General features: G+C 37.8%; 1 protein-coding gene across 3 annotated transcripts in view; it reads left to right on the forward strand.

The window, feature by feature from the left end:
- Positions 1 to 16,150, forward strand: part of LOC311286927 (diacylglycerol kinase delta) — a 66,644-nt gene that overhangs the window by 35,059 nt on the left and 15,435 nt on the right. For 2 of the 3 annotated variants that reach the window (XM_084403389.1, XM_084403391.1), the window contains exons 3-9: positions 12,893 to 13,003; positions 13,111 to 13,191; positions 13,309 to 13,413; positions 14,628 to 14,760; positions 15,032 to 15,138; positions 15,218 to 15,343; positions 15,584 to 15,686. In XM_084403389.1, coding sequence (XP_084259515.1) covers positions 12,893 to 13,003; positions 13,111 to 13,191; positions 13,309 to 13,413; positions 14,628 to 14,760; positions 15,032 to 15,138; positions 15,218 to 15,343; positions 15,584 to 15,686 — 766 coding nt within the window. Of the gene's footprint in view, positions 1 to 532; positions 796 to 12,892; positions 13,004 to 13,110; positions 13,192 to 13,308; positions 13,414 to 14,627; positions 14,761 to 15,031; positions 15,139 to 15,217; positions 15,344 to 15,583; positions 15,687 to 16,150 lie in introns of those variants that run through there. The other variant, XM_084403390.1, reaches the window with a different exon arrangement.

Genomic DNA, 16,150 nt, shown 5'->3' on the forward strand with positions numbered 1-16,150 from the left:
TTTCTGTAACAGACACTATAGGAATGTTCCACAGTCAAGATTCTTAGATATTTTTTTTTAAATGTTCCACTTAGCATGTTGGTTTGCTTTGGAACAATCAGATGAGAAATAGGAAATATTTATTTAGGTCTCTTTGAAATATCAACTTTGTCTCAGATGTAGGACATTTTTATGCTTTAGAAATTTCTAAAGAACAGCATTTATCTGAAATAGAAAGCTTTTGTAACACGCTACCAATCAAAAGTTTGGGGGAAGAAATTAACACTTTTATTCAAAAGTGACTGTAAAAACATTTCCAATGTTACATTTTTCTGTCCTGATCCAATAGGAACATCTGTCTTGACCTATAGGTGCTTGGGACTTTCAGTAATTCTGTGAATAAAGACGCTTACCAAACCAGTTTATCTAGTTCTAAATATAGACCTTTACACACCTCTGTGTGTTTTCATTCTCAAAGGGTAGGTCCGGGCATAATAGGATGGGCGGTCTTATCACTTCACCTGTAAGAGGAAGTTCTTTTTCAGAAGAAGGCGTGTCTTTCAGTTGCAGCACAAAGGAAGTCAGCGTGTTTCTGTGTGAAAGTGTGTGTGTACATGTCGATGGTTGAAGGGACCCATCATGCCCAGGCTGTGTCCAGGCAGTGTGTGTTGCTTTTCTCCACTCTTGTTCGGCTGTGATGGGGGTGGGCAGGGAGATGCCAATCGCTTGAGAGAGGAAGACTTTTTGGAAACCTCCTCCAACAGTTCAGTTAGAACAACAGAAGGACAGACAATCAGCAATAGCAACTTTTCACAGGTTTGGATAGGCTACTCCTTATATCATTGTGTAGTTTTCTCTAGAGTGAGCACTGCAAACTGTGTTTGTGTGGTGTTATTTTAGCGATTATGTGATTTATTTGATTGTGAGGCTCATCCCGGTCTCATCCGTCTGATGATCTCTTCCTGTCACACCAGTTGACTCATGATTGGCTTTGTGCATTCATGCATATGTGTATTGGCTTAGATTTATGAGCAATGATGCAGGATGTGTGTGTGTTTGTTTGTGTGTGTGCATGTGCATCATAAGGTTTATCTGGGCTAGCAGGAGATGCTTGTTTGTGCTGATCTGATTACCACAGCATTAATGCTAAGCCTATAATGAATGACAGAATTGGAAAGTCTGGACAGTTAAAGACACATGCATAAAGTTCTATTTATGTAATTCATCAAATTTATGTGAATATAGCCATGAATGCATGGGGAAATTACTCATTTATATCCATGCATCAAGTATAGTGGTTCTGAACCAGGGGGCCAGGGCCCAATAGGGGACCTCAGCAAACTTCCAAAGGGGCCTCAAGATGACTTAAAATGATTTCAAATAAGACAAAACAAGCATGAAACCAACTAAAAATAAAGATATTTCTTATGTTTTCATTATTTTTATAACAAATATACATATTTCTAGGTATGGCAAGCTCTAAAATATTTTATTAAGTAGAACGTGAGTTTTATTGAGTGAGTTGTGGCCTTAAAGTCCAAAAGGTTGACGCTTTTATCCAAAGAGACTGACAATAGAGGAACATAAGCAATTTTGTCTCAGAGCCATCAATATTCAGTGAACAATGTCAGGTTATTCATATGAGATCTTTTTAATATCTCAACTGTTTCACCTAGATGGAAATTTAAATAAATGGAGGACTTTGGCTTAAGTTGTTTCTGATTTATTCTCCTTGACAAAAGTCTTGTTCAGATGGAACTAGTCAGGTAAATTCAAACATGTCTGTGTTTTAGGGAAAATGGGTCCAGACAAGAATGTATATGATTGCAATTTGTTTGCAATGCTTCTCTTTTATTTTTGGCCTCTGTTGAATACAGAGCACCTCCATTATCTTTTTGCCAGCTTTCTGAGTATGATAACATTTGAGTGCTGTTCAAATGTAAAAAGACAATTAATCCAGAAGAAGAGTCCAATCACAGGCTGGGTCATACTTGAGTATGATCCTCACCTTAATTAATTCCTTTTCTAATTATATACATAATGTACATGAAATCATGGACATCCTAGGTTAATTAATGTAACTGAAACATTTGTTTGGAAGAATAATCCCCTTTTAATAGTGCTACAGATCTTGGTAATCTTATATGTGTCTCCTGTATGGAAGATATCTCAGTAATGTCACAAACTGTGCTTCGATTTGCTATGATGCCAAAATGGATGTCAAACCTTTCTTATCAGATTCTTCCAAGATCAGATTATGTGAGCTATGCTAACCACATTCATTTTCTGGCTCTGTACTCATACTGAATACTCGTACTCATACTTTTTTTGTTTCATTATTCCCCTAAGGTATTTTAGGAGCAACTTCTGAGACCAACTGACTCTTAAATGAAATAAGCTATGAATAAGTAAGAATGAGCTCGTGGAGCAGCATCCAAAACAAAATAAATCAACCATTTATTGTTTATTCAAATAAAGTTTAAATATAAAACTTAAGAAAATTAGAAATGTCGCCTTGGCAACTACCAAAAAAATTTCAAGTTGAAGTAGTAAAGTTATTCAAACTAAAACTGACATAAAACTAAATAATTAAAAATAACACTTTTTATGCTAAGATGACACCTTTTCATACCTATGAATTAGCAGTTCTATGTAAAAAGGAACATATCTGCCTCCTGGCTTCTGTTTTTATCACAGGATAATGAGATATCTTTGAAAGTCTGTCGATGGAGAGATCAGCATGAACACTATTGTTCTGTGGCAATGGGTTATGTAGGATTAGCATTTATCAGCTCTCTCATTTCCGCTGATTCGGTCACTAGCCAAAACATACATATCTCTCAAACACCACTTCCTCCTGAGGTCTGAAACGCACCCCGATATGGCAGCTCATTCAGATTTAAATGCATTCATTTTTTAGCATCTAACAAACACTAATATCTAAAAAAGCATGCAGGCTGATGCAGTGGCGGATACAGAACGTCATTAATAGGTGGGCCTGGTGAATATACGGAGGGGCCTCGGGTTTTTTAAGCTTATACACACCTGATTCCCGGGCTTCGTATTAGAGCTTTCACACTGAGCGCGGATGCGCTTTTTTTTTTTCACAAAAGCGTGTGCTTTTTCACACCGTTCCATGTGCGGTGCGTATACAGCAGTGCAGAGATCGTTTCCGCACCGAGTCTATTTGCTTTTGCGCGCTGAATTAAAGTGACGTCGCATGGTTCGTGGTCAAAATGAACACAGATTGACATGAAAATATAATAATCTCACCATAAATGCGTTTAATTAAATAAAATGTAGTAATCTCATCATATATGCATTTAATTTAATTATACTCTTTTTCACAGTCATCTTTTTAAGGCTACTTTAAGACTGGGGTAAAGCAAGGAAAACTACAATTTACCTCAACAAGGCGACATAATGAACAACACTCGTCTCATTCGTGGAGGTGGAAAAACAAGTTCTTTGTGACATGCAAGATTTATTGTATTAAAACTTAAATGCAAAAGAAAAGGCATGAGAGTCGGCTGTTTTGTCAATTGTAAGTTTTAATTTCAAATCTTTAAGATTTTAATATAAGTAGGCTACTACATGGTTAAATATTTTACCACTTGCTTGAGCAACTTTATAGAAGTATACACTGAATGATACGTTGTTTAAATTGTGTTAAAACGTTTATTAAAGAGTGCATGTGTACAAAGAGAATCGCAATGCAGACACAACTTTTTATAAATAAAAGTTGCTGTATAACTTCTGGATCATTTGAAATACAAATATTGAGTAGGCTATGTTTTTGATGAAAATAAGCCACTAATGTTAAGTGTCTCACGACCATCCTCCTCCTCCTCAGGTATGACATGGTCCAGAAGTAGCCTATATCATCATCTAGACGTGTTTTTTTTTTTTAAAGTGTGTCAATGATAGCTGTTTAGCCATAGCTCAGTTAGGTTGCCGCTGCGACGGAAAACTTTTGGACCGAAACGCGCCCGCGCCCGCGGTGTTGCGTGATGCCATCACTGGACTGACACGTGATATGTCGACATAATATTTTTATTTTGTAGCTATTTTTCGTAGCTACTGTACATAAATGTCTATTAAAAAACTATTAAACATTCTAAAAAACTATTACAATGAAATTATTTATTAATTCATTATTATGAAAATAATTGTTTTTATTAATCTGATTGGGCGGGCCACCGATCTGATTGGCACGTGCCCATCCAGGCCCACCCATAAATCCGCGCCTGGGCTGATGTGGTTGCAGCATTAGATGCTCTCTAGGGTGTGTGTGGGGTAACATCTACTGTGTCACTTTTTTTACCGTTCAAAGAACTCTGTCTTTTATGCTCCTCAGTCTCCTTTGGCTAGCTTCCTCCCGTTTACAACTTGAATGCATGTCTTCCTCCTTTTCTCTCTCCCATAAGCTGATATGATGCAATGATGTTCTGATTTTTAGTACAGCTTTTTTAGATCAATTAAAGTTTTAATTAAGGTATCCTATTTTTAACCATATATTCAAGATTTAGGTGAACTCAAATATAAAAGTTTTGATTTGGACATTGCAAAGCCCATATCAGTGAATGTGGAGGGCTGTCGTCCGTGTCTATGGGTACAGCCCTTCATAACATATGCACATTCATTATAGTCAAATAGTGTGTTACATGATGTTTATTCATCGTTTAGTAAAACTAATATGCTAAAAGACATGTGAATTGTTTGTGTGCAGCAGTTTCCATTAGCACGCTGCATGTGTAGGATCTGACAGTGTTACTGAATGAGTCTTGGCTTCTTCAGGGCGACACCTCGGAGGTATAAATTCTCAGGCTGTGTGATTTAGTCTCTAATTAGATCGCACATGCACATACACACTCGCAGGATGTACTGCAGGGGCTGTAATCATTTCATTAGGTTAATTACTAGCTGTGAAGGGGACTCATCATGGTCTCTGTGGGCGCTTTGGGTAATTGGTCTGGCTCTAACTCAACTTTAACCAGACTGTGCCATCTCACCCTGACTGGCTCATTGGACACACATACATACAGAGCCTGGAATCAAACACACTGCACATTAATCCGATCTGATCTTAAGGACTGTCATTTTGTACAGTAAATTATGCAATCTGATCTGTTTGTTCAGAATGTGTGGTCAATATCCGGTACATCTGCATCAGTTGCTATAGTGATGATGTAAGCGTCAGCGCAATGTCAAGAGACTTACTCATATGACAACTGAGAGCAGCTGCCAGTGAGGATGGAAAAATTGAATTTTTTGCACTAATGACAAAAGTGTAAGTGAATATGAAAGTATTCAGACACTACTGAGCAGTTTGTGTAATGTTACATAAAGGCTATACAAGCTTTCTGTGGAAAGCCAAAAAAAAAAAAAAAAAATGAATTACTTGAAATACAATCTGACCTTTCAGACTGACTCAGACATATTCAAAAAAAAATCTGATCGGATTTCAAACTGTAAATGACTGTGATTTTAAAAATCTGATTTGATTTGGTTCTCTTCTACTGGCAGATGAGTCAGATCTGTCCAAATACATCTAGAATACATGCCAGTCTGAACAAAGCTTTAGATATCTCAGCATCAGCCTAGTTCTGTAATTATTTATGAAATGTCTAGAAGGAGGAAAAGATTATGTTTTATAACTGAATCAACAAGAGATTTCTTAAGGGAAAAAACAGTCTGGGTTTTTAATGATTGGGATCTGTGTATTTGACCAGGCTTGGCTGAACAAAGAAAGTGTCTTCATTAATTTTAAATTAATTATTATTTTTTCTTCAGTGTTTCTGGGTAGTGCAGCTTATTGCCCTGCATGCTGTTAGTGCTGCACAATGTTTGACCACGTCTTTGGAACGCTGATCGTTTGAATGACATCTTTGTTTGCTGACAGCTCATTGGTGTTTCCATGGCAACTGATAGATAAGGGTGATTGGCTGAAATTGGGGGATTTTCAGGTGATTGTATTCAGCCATTCTATAACACATACAAGCAGTGTTATTTTTTCCATTAAGGTCAGTAGGTCAGTAAGGTCAGCTTATATATATACTGTATATTGATTTACTTATTTGAAGTACTCTGGTTGATTTTTTTCTAAATGGACACTTAATTAAGATTCCCTGCATTTGATTTTATTATATCTCTCGAATGGACAAAATAATAAAAAAATTTGGAGTGTATAAATCTGTTAATGATGCTTTTATTTCTCGGGGATTCAATATTTCAAGGACCATATGCTTTCTTTTTCATTTTCTCCCATTGCTCCCTTACATATTTAGTGGAATGATCTTTCTTTTTCTCTCTTTCACTATCACAAATTGCTTATTTGTTCAACTGGGTTGTAGTCACATTACGAGTATAATGACACATGATTGTCCTAATAGCTGTTACAGCTTTGACTTAAAAAGCCACTCAGATCCACTTTAACAGCAATTCAGATGTCAAAAGATGACATTCATCCCAAGTTTTTCAAAAATATTTCTTAAGCAAAAGCCATAGTTTAGAAAAAAGTAGGTTAATTTCAGAACAGAGAAACCGTCTTGGTTACTAATGTAACCCTCGTTCCCTGAAGGAGGGAACGGGAGACGCAATGTCGACGTGACAACGTAATTGGGATTGCCAATTACGTCGTCACGTCGACGTTACGTCGAACGTGAGCGACTGAAAGGGAACCTGAACTGAATATTCGCACCACAGCAGCACCACAAGGCCATGTGTTTGCATGGGAACAACACTTGCGGTCTTTGCACTTGACCACTTGTCTACTTGCATCATATATTTCTTGTATTTGGCCCAAGTGTTCAAGTGGGTGTGAAGACCACAAACGTTTGTAGAACTTTTGATTACCTGAGGCTTTTTCATTTCACTTTTGGTTAGAAAGGGCCTTTACATTTGCCAAAAATAGAACTTTAGTTTTTTGTTATTAAAAAACAATCAAGCAAGCCCAGCTCAGTTGAGGAAAACGTAACGCAAAAGTAATGTGACACATTACTTTCCTTAAAAAGTAACTAAGTGATAGCCTGGAAATCCAGACCTAAATCTAAAAGATTAATGGTCTGGTGTCGACTAATGAAATCTCGCTGCACGCAATTGGATAACACTACAACCAATCACAACAATAAACCCCAGCTACCAGCGGAGCTAACCTTATTAGACATTCTCTGATTATACTCTTACCGTATCTGGTTGGCGAAACAGCAAAAACGTCCTTCTTGCAAAGGAACGATTCGAGCGGCGTCTTCTGTTCCTGTTTTAGATAAAAAGCCAAGTCTAACTCGTTCATTGTAGCAGCCAAAGCCGTTTCAAACAACTGGTATTCATCCATAGCCATCTTGCAATGTTTACTAATGACTTCGACGTCACAGCGCTGTCGTCATCTGTTTAGCTCGCCTCTGGCACGCCTATATCAGATAACCCAATGTGATTGGTGCAGCTCAGATCGAGGGGCATATTTAATGAGCATCATTATTCGACACCAGAGTAACTCGCTGAGCAAATTCAACTTGTGCTCTCGCGAGAACTCTGGATTACCAGGGTAACTAAGTGATGCAATTAGTCATTTTTTTAGGGAGCAATATTGTAATGCATTACTTTTAAAAGTAACTTTCCCCAACACTGGCATAAATACACGATTATGGGGCCAAACATTTTTCGTCTATAAAGCTGATCTGTGGAAAACAGTGATGTCATCATCCAGCTAAGTTCAGTTCTACCAGAAAGACTCGGGAGATAAAATGATATAACAAGAGTAAATTTATTTATAGCTCAGCAAGCATAGTCTTTGGCGTAGGCCCCGTCCTTAGCAAGCAATGCGAGGGTAACGGAATCTGCAAATCCCGCCTGAAGATGAAGGCAGGGGCGCAGCCGACCCCCTGGAGGTAAAGGAAGGGACCATCCTGGTGGTGGTGGGGAGGATGGAGGGAAAGGACCATCTTGGAGGTGGTTGGGGAGGATGGAGGTAATTGGCGCCGTCAGTATCTGCGAACTCAGACGGATGTAAGTACCATTCTTTTATACTGAGAGTGTTAACACGTGATTGGTTAGAAGTGAGTTAATTCATGACGCGCTGATTGAGTCTTCCCGGCAGAACCTAACGCTAAGCTTACATTTCTCATCCAATAGTATCAGTGCAGTAAAATCAATAATATTGTTAAATATTAAGTGACCCCAACTAAGCAAGCCAGTGGCAAGGAACCCAAACTCCATCAGGTGAATTCCAAATCAGGCATTCGTTATTACGACATGTCACACATTCAAGGAAACACAACATGGAAGTCACCTATAAAATGATTATGTTGTGAACCATAAACCCAAATAACTTAATTTAAAAATCATTTCTATCACTTTTGTATATCAAAACATGCTAAGAAATCCACGAAAATTGAGTGATTAACACCATTCGCTAAATAATTGCTTTATCTATATATATTGTGTGTGTGTGTGTGTGTGTGTGTATATCGCAACTCGTACACATGAAATAAAAATGGCAGCATCCAGTCTGTGTACTTCTGGGCTGCACACTAGCCATTGAGACAAATGGGAATGCTGACGGATAGCTCACCAGGTTTTATAACTCCTTGGATCTAATCAGCTTTGCTGTAAGGAATCGTGGGATTTGTAGTTCTAGCTCTATGTAGGGCATTGCAGAGGCACTGTGCCCTTCAGATGAGAGAAAGGACAAAAGAGGAGGATAAAAAAGAGAAATGAAAAGAGAATGACAGCAAACAGAGAAGGGAATTAACAGGGAGAGCCGAAATGACGCAAGAAAGAAGAGAGAAAGGAGAAATAGAAGAGCAGGGTGAATACAGAAACTGATGATTTGAGAGGAACTAAAAGATAGAGAGAGGAGGAGGATTAGGAGAGGAAGAGGTAGAGATTAAACAAAAATAGCAATCATTGTGAGATTCCTCTGAGTCACCATCTGACATCACTTTGTGTGTGTGTGTGTGTGTGTGTGTGTGTGTGTGTGTGTGTGTGTGTGTGTGTGTGTGTGTGTGTGTGTGTGTGTGTGTGTGTGTGTGTGTGTGTGTGTGTGTGTGTGTGTGTGTGTGTGTGTGTGTGTGTGTGTGTGTGTGTGTGTGTGTGTGTGTGTGTGTGTGTGTGTGCTTGCACACTGTGATGGATCAAAGATGTTCTCATTTTTGTATGAATGTGAAACCAGCTCTGTACTGAAAGGATGGAGTGAGTGATGTCTGGGTCTGATGTTTGTCTTGCTGTACAGGGAGGCTTCACTGGCAGATATCCTGAAGTTTAGTCTCTCACACACACTTATTTGTTTCGTCATATTACATACACACCTCTTTTTATGTATTTTCTGTGACTTTTTTTGTTTTTAATTTTTTTACCTAATTATATTTTCTAGAATATATATATATTTATTTTATTTTTGTTTCCATAGTGTATTTGTTTTTAGATTTTACTGTCCTTGTGGGGACCTTTGGTTCCCACAAAAATAGCCAAACCTGACCCATATTCATACATACATGCATACATAATGAGAACATACATACTATAGAATTATTTTTATGTTATGTTATTTTTATATTGAACTAAATATAATAACTTTTGACTCAACTAATCCCTAAATCTACTTCTCCAAGAAAACATTATTTAATTTATTCTATCAATGGGAGTTTGAACAGATTTAACTACCTTCTGGGAGCAATTCACATATATTTATGAGCCCTGCTGGGAGTCACTGGGAGAAAATGAGACACCCGTTGAAAGGGATGTAGAGAGTATAATCACCTGCAAAAATGACTCAGAGGTTACATTGACATTGGAACTGAATGTGGCTCAAATCCTCACATGACCTAACATTTAAAATTCTGATCTGAGACATTTTGGGGTAGATTTACTAAACAGGGCAAATTAGCTTGAGGGTGCAATTCCAAAACAGTGCAGATGGGAGTGGAAAGTTTTGTGTGTGATCTACTGACGACAGAACACAGATGCAGTCAGATCATTTCTATAATGACTAACGCAATCTACCAGGTAGCGTCTGGTTTAAGACGTAGATACATAATGGCGCAAACACCAGTACATTGGTGAGCGCAAACCATAGTAAATCACCTTGCGTGATTCATTTAAATGCTCTCCTCCCAAAATTTTTGTGCCTGAAATGGAAACTCCTACAAATGCATATGCAATAAGGTCAGCCGCAAAAACTGCAGAGCTGCCAACTCTCACGCATTCACTGTGAGGCAATTGACACTTTTCACACGCTCTCACGCCACACATACATACTTATGATATAAAAAAAAGAAATCTCAGCTCTCAGATTCTGTCAATTTTATTACGAAATTCAAACAATAAATACCCAATAATACCGTTTTGGCGCTTGTAAATGTGACGTGACTAGCGGCACGTGAACCGATCATCTCTACTAGCTAATGGTAAACAAACACGAATGAACACTGTTGAAAGATACAGTACAACTTACCGAAATGTATATTCCTCATACAGGTACATAATATTGATCAATCAGTATTTTTCAACCGCGGAAAGGGGTCAATAAAACAGCTGGAGAACAATTATGTCACATAACATTTACCTCAGGAAAGCCATTTAAGGACCATAATATAGCACGTAAGTAAGCTATAGAGAGTATTTTGCTAAATATGTGTACTATATTACATATTTATTATATTTTTTCTTATATAATTAAATGAAGTTGTTATTATAATAAAAAACGCACTATATTTGAGTTATTTTTTAACTTTAAATAATATTACCAGCTGATACCCTCTCTGTATGTTTACAGCATTAGGTGAGTTTTTTTTTTTTTCTTGAGAAAAATTTAATCCTATCTTGTGTACCTAATATTTATCCAAATGAGTCAATAATCAAATCACAAGAGTTTAATTGAATTGAAATTTGTGTTAAGCAATAATAAAAAACGTAGCTTACCAGAAATTGTACCATGTAAACATTGTAACGTTGTCACTAAACCTAATAAAATTCAGTTTAGTTACTAAAATGTTTTGACAATCACAATACACTTATTTTTTAAATAATATGTCCTTAATATGTAAAGCTGTGTATCTGATTATCAAGTGTGAGCACTCATGATGAAATTTAAAATGCAGTTTTGTACATGTTAATGCTAAAAATGTGTCTATTTTCAAATGATAAGAAAATATATCGTATTATATTATATTGTGTAACATTTCAGGGTAGTTTGTTTCATGTATTGTGGTCCCTTTAGGAGAGTGTGAAATAGCCAGTGAGGTACAGTCAGTGAGGTATATACTTTCTTTCCCACTAGACCTTGCAGGGTGTTTTTTGTGCAGTCTCTTATTGTCTCTGTGAATTCACTCCCTTCATGTGTACGTCATCATGACTCTTGGCAGATGTCTGGCTAGGTTACTCACTTTGATTTCCTTAATGATTAGCAACAGCACTCTCACTCTCCTTGTTTTCAGTGTGACAGCCACGAGAGACAGATATGCTGTTGTTTCTGTCCCATCAGCCTGTCTCACTGCTGAGCTGCTGGCGGTGTTCTGCCACGATACACTCATGAAATCCACATCTGACGTCATCAGAGGGCACAGAATATGCCCCTACATGTTTAGACAAGGACAAACTTGTAATTCGATTTTACTGCTTGAGTGCAAGTAAAGATGTATTTGATGACTTCTAGAAAGTCTTTTAGCTCCTCTGCCCTTCAGACCAGATTGAAGTGTCAAGGTTTATGATGAAAGTCCGCGATGAATTGAACACCTGATCGTGTTCAACATTTGGAGGCCCATAGTGAACTTTATGGAAATGTTGCAGCTCCTCCTTCAGTGTTGTTGGCACTTTAATCAGGAATTTCGCTAGGTGACAAATCAGGTTTTTTAAATGCTTTACCGTAACGCCTTTACAGTAAACCAATGTTTCTTATGAACAATTAAGCAAGGAAGGAGTGAAGGAAAGTATTCGAGAGAGAAACTGGTTTTGACTGAGTTGTTATGGTAAATCTGACAGAGGCTCATAGATAGTTTTAATGTGCCAATAAACATGCAAGTCCACATAAGTGTTTCCCCTGAAGTCATTGACAATGTGTGTAACAATCTGTTATCATACTGTAGTGAGAAGTAGAAATCTCTGCAGATTTCCACAGAATGCAAACATCTATCAATGACAAAGCTAGTAAACGGATAGTTCACCCAAAAATGGAAATTCTGTCATCATTTACTCACCCTCAAGTTTCAAACCTGTATGAATTTCTTTCTTCTGGTGAACACAAAAGAAGATATTTTGAAAAATATGGTTAACCAAACACTTCCATAGTGTTTTCATCAACTGTCTGGTTACCTATGTTCTTTAAAAATATATTCTTTTGAGTTCAGCAGAAGAAAGAAATTCATAGAGGTTTGAAACTTGAGGGTGAGTAAATTATGACAGAACTATCCCTTTAACCAAACCATGTGTGTGTTTGTTTAATACATATTCTTTCTATTTTTATACTCTTGTCTATCAATAAGAGTATAAAGCTCTGTTCAATACATTTTATCATGTTTAAAACCAGAAACAGCAGAAAAAAGTCCCACAATTCCATCTGGGCCTGGTGATAAGCCATTGTTATTGAAGTAGGTCTACAGGATTGCTAATGCAAGTTGGAGCCGCAGGGGTTTGTGTGTGTTCATTTCTTATTATGATTTAGTGTAACAAACTGAAAACTGAATTTCATGCACATGCAAAAGAAGCAATTTATTAACACCAGTAAATCCACTGGGCTGTGAAGCAGTTTCTAAAAATAGCCAGTTTTAACATGGCATGAAAATGTTTCATTATAAAAAATGTGGCAGTAGGGATACATGAACAGAACACTATTATAAAAACAAATCGAATCGTTGTATTTGCAAAAGCGGTCTTGTACACGTTTTTCATTTCTTTTCTCTTTCTCTGCATTGTTTTGTAGAAGAGTGTAAAGGAGGGTATTCTACTCAAACAGACCAGCTCTTTTCAGAGATGGAAGAGGAGATATTTCAAACTGCGAGGCAGGACTCTCTACTATGCCAAAGATTCAAAGGTAAAAGCATGGCCCCTCTGGGGTAGATTGAACCTCAGGTGGTGCTGAATGTAGGTGCTTGTTTCAGTGTTTGTTGGTGACAAAAACATGCTACTTTATTGTTGTAGTCTCTCATATTTGACGAGGTCGACCTCTCAGATGCCAGCGTGGCCGAGACCAGCACCAAGAACATCAACAACAGTTTCACAGTAAGCAAAACCTCTTTTCAATGGCTTTATTTAAACCGTGTGAACCATTTTTAAATATGCCTATGTTTTTGTAGGTATCTCAATCATTTTTCTCAATCGTCTCTCGTTCTCCCCCAGGTTATTACTCCATTCCGTAAGCTGATGTTGTGTGCGGAGAGCAGGAAGGAGATGGAAGACTGGATCAGTGCTTTGAAGTCTGTCCAGAAATGGGAGACTTATGAGGTCAGTGTCTGAACCTTCACCTTTAAACCCCTCCAAAATCATTCAAAGCTTCAGTTAATGTGCATTGATGCTCATAATGGCAGTTTAATGTTCCTTCACATGGATTTATCTTCCCTCTTAGTTAAGTGATCAATAAATGAAAGCCACAGAAGTAACTAATTGTAATTGTGTTTAGGTGAAATATTGATGTAAAGTAGTTAGTGTGTCAATCCATGTGACTTTTAAATCTTTAGAGCTTTTCGTGAGCCAAAGCTCCTAACAGATCCCTTTGTCTATAACAGTAGCTTGTTGTATTTGACCCTATATCAGTGGTTCTTAGCCTTTTTTACTCCACAATTTCTACCCAATAAAATATTTTAGAGATTGACATAATATAAAATGCCCATTGCGTTTGAAAATGTTATTACATTACTTTTGAATTTACTTCGATAATTTTAATTTAAAACATTATGGCCATGTTATTGTTCACACAGCAACAGAACACGTTGTCAGTCCTCTATTTGAGTCCTTAAAACGGTTATGTTCACACAGAGATCAGTTATTTACGGTAGTGACAAGTATTCTATAACCGAACTCACACCTGTACATTTTCAGGACTCACAACAGCATTCTTGGAAAGCCCGCACTGTGTGAATGGAACCTGATTGGACCACTAGTTGTCTTTCACATCACACAGTGCGAGAGAGCCGCTCTGCGCTGCACAAAGGCGTGTCTACTGTTTGTTGTGGGTTTGCTGTTTGAGTGGCTCCTGTCAGTTTTGTGCTCCACGCGTGACTCAAAAGCCTTGCTCTCCACCTACTGTAGATATGAAAGCTGCTGTCGGTTCATGAAGATTTGACGGATTGAACTCGCGGCTCGATTGGACTCTTATCATGTCGAAAGTGATAATACTTTTCAGTTTTATGGACGTCGCTATCTTTGATATTACTTTGATCACTGTCGCTATTGTTGCTTGTAAGAGAACACTGGATTGACTCCCGTTGCACGTTCATACAGACCATATTCGAGACGCTACTGTAAGTTGTTGATTGAACGGGAAATTTTGAAACTCACACCTGTAAGTAAATGGAATTGTCAATCTCAAAAACTGTCTGTGTGAACGTAGCCTATGAGTCATCTTGAGGCCCCATGGTTGAGAATCACTGCAGATCGTATTATTTGGATGTGTATTTATTTATAACGCAGTGATGTTGACATGATTTTTATGATCACAGGCCAGTCAGTTTAACATGGAGCACTTCTCCGGGATGCATAACTGGTACGCCTGCTCTCACGCCCGGCCCACCTTTTGCAACGTGTGTCGAGAGGCTCTGCCGGGGGTCACCTCTCATGGTCTTTCTTGTGAAGGTAAACATAAACACAAAGCTTTTTTTTTTTTCATGTTTCCCATATTTGTTTTTTTCTCTCCCTCTCATTCATTATGAACAATTTGTTTGGATTTTCCCTTTTGCTGCCATTTACCTTTTCGTGCGTTGTTTATTCTGCTCGTAGAACGAACAATGACGTTGTTTGTTTAGTGCGTAATCAATGACTCATGAATACAAACATTGCCTTCAGCCTGTTATCACGTTCTAGTGGTGACCTGTTTAATGTCATCTTTTCTCTGCGTGTGTGTTAGTTTGTAAATTTAAAGCCCACAAGCGCTGTGCCGTACGATCCACAAATAACTGTAAGTGGACCACTCTGGCATCCATAGGAAATGACATAATGGAGGATGAGGATGGGGTAAGTGAATCTTTTCAATTTTACATGCATATGGTCTCAGTGGTAATCTGTACCTAAATTATCATGTTTGTGTATTCAGGTGTCAATGCCTCACCAGTGGTTGGAGGGAAACCTGCCGGTTAGTGCTAAGTGTGTGGTGTGCGATCGAAACTGTGGCAGCGTCCGCCGACTACAGGACTGGCGGTGCCTCTGGTGCAAAGCCATCGTACGTCACCTTCCTGTCCACTCACTGCTGTATATCACACACACCCAAAATATTGCATCACTCTGTAAACATAACAACTAGAAATACCACATAAACACAGTTTACAGGAAAGACTATGACATCACATTTATACAGGTGTGTACCTTGTGTAACCAGTGTGTCTCCATCTGTTACACTGATGGATGTTAGCTGTCTGTGAGTAGCCAATAATGTATGTCTCTTTACATTCCCTCTGTGTAGGTGCATAATAGCTGTAAGGAGCAGTTGGGAAAGGTTTGTCCTCTGGGTCAGTGTAAGGTCTCCATCATTCCACCCACTGCACTCAACAGCATCGACTCTGACGGTAAGGGTTGCCCTGGCAACTGCATCAGCTTAGCTGTCTCCATAACGCTTGTATACATTGTCATATGTTTTTGGTTGCAAATGACATTATTTAGATCAAGTATAATTATCACTGTGTCAGTTAAAAATACCATTGAATAAAATGTTATTCTAGTTGTTTCATTACTCAATATATGTTTGCACTACCATTCAAAGGTTTGAGGTCAGTACGATTTCTCTCTTTTTTCGAAAGAAATTATTACTTTTATTCAGCAAAGATGAAAATATTTTTCAAATAAATGCTGTTCTTTTTAACTTTCTATTTATTAAAGAATCCTTAAAAATAAAAATAAAATATAAAACAGTTACTTTAAATTGTAATAATATTTCATAATTTTACCGTTTTTACTGTGTTTTTGATCAAGTACATGCAGCCTTGGTGAGCATAAGATACTTATTTCAAACACATTAGAATACAGACCTCAA

Source organism: Rutilus rutilus, assembly GCF_951802725.1.
Source record: "Rutilus rutilus genome assembly, chromosome: 3".
Lineage (NCBI taxonomy): Eukaryota > Metazoa > Chordata > Actinopteri > Cypriniformes > Leuciscidae > Rutilus > Rutilus rutilus.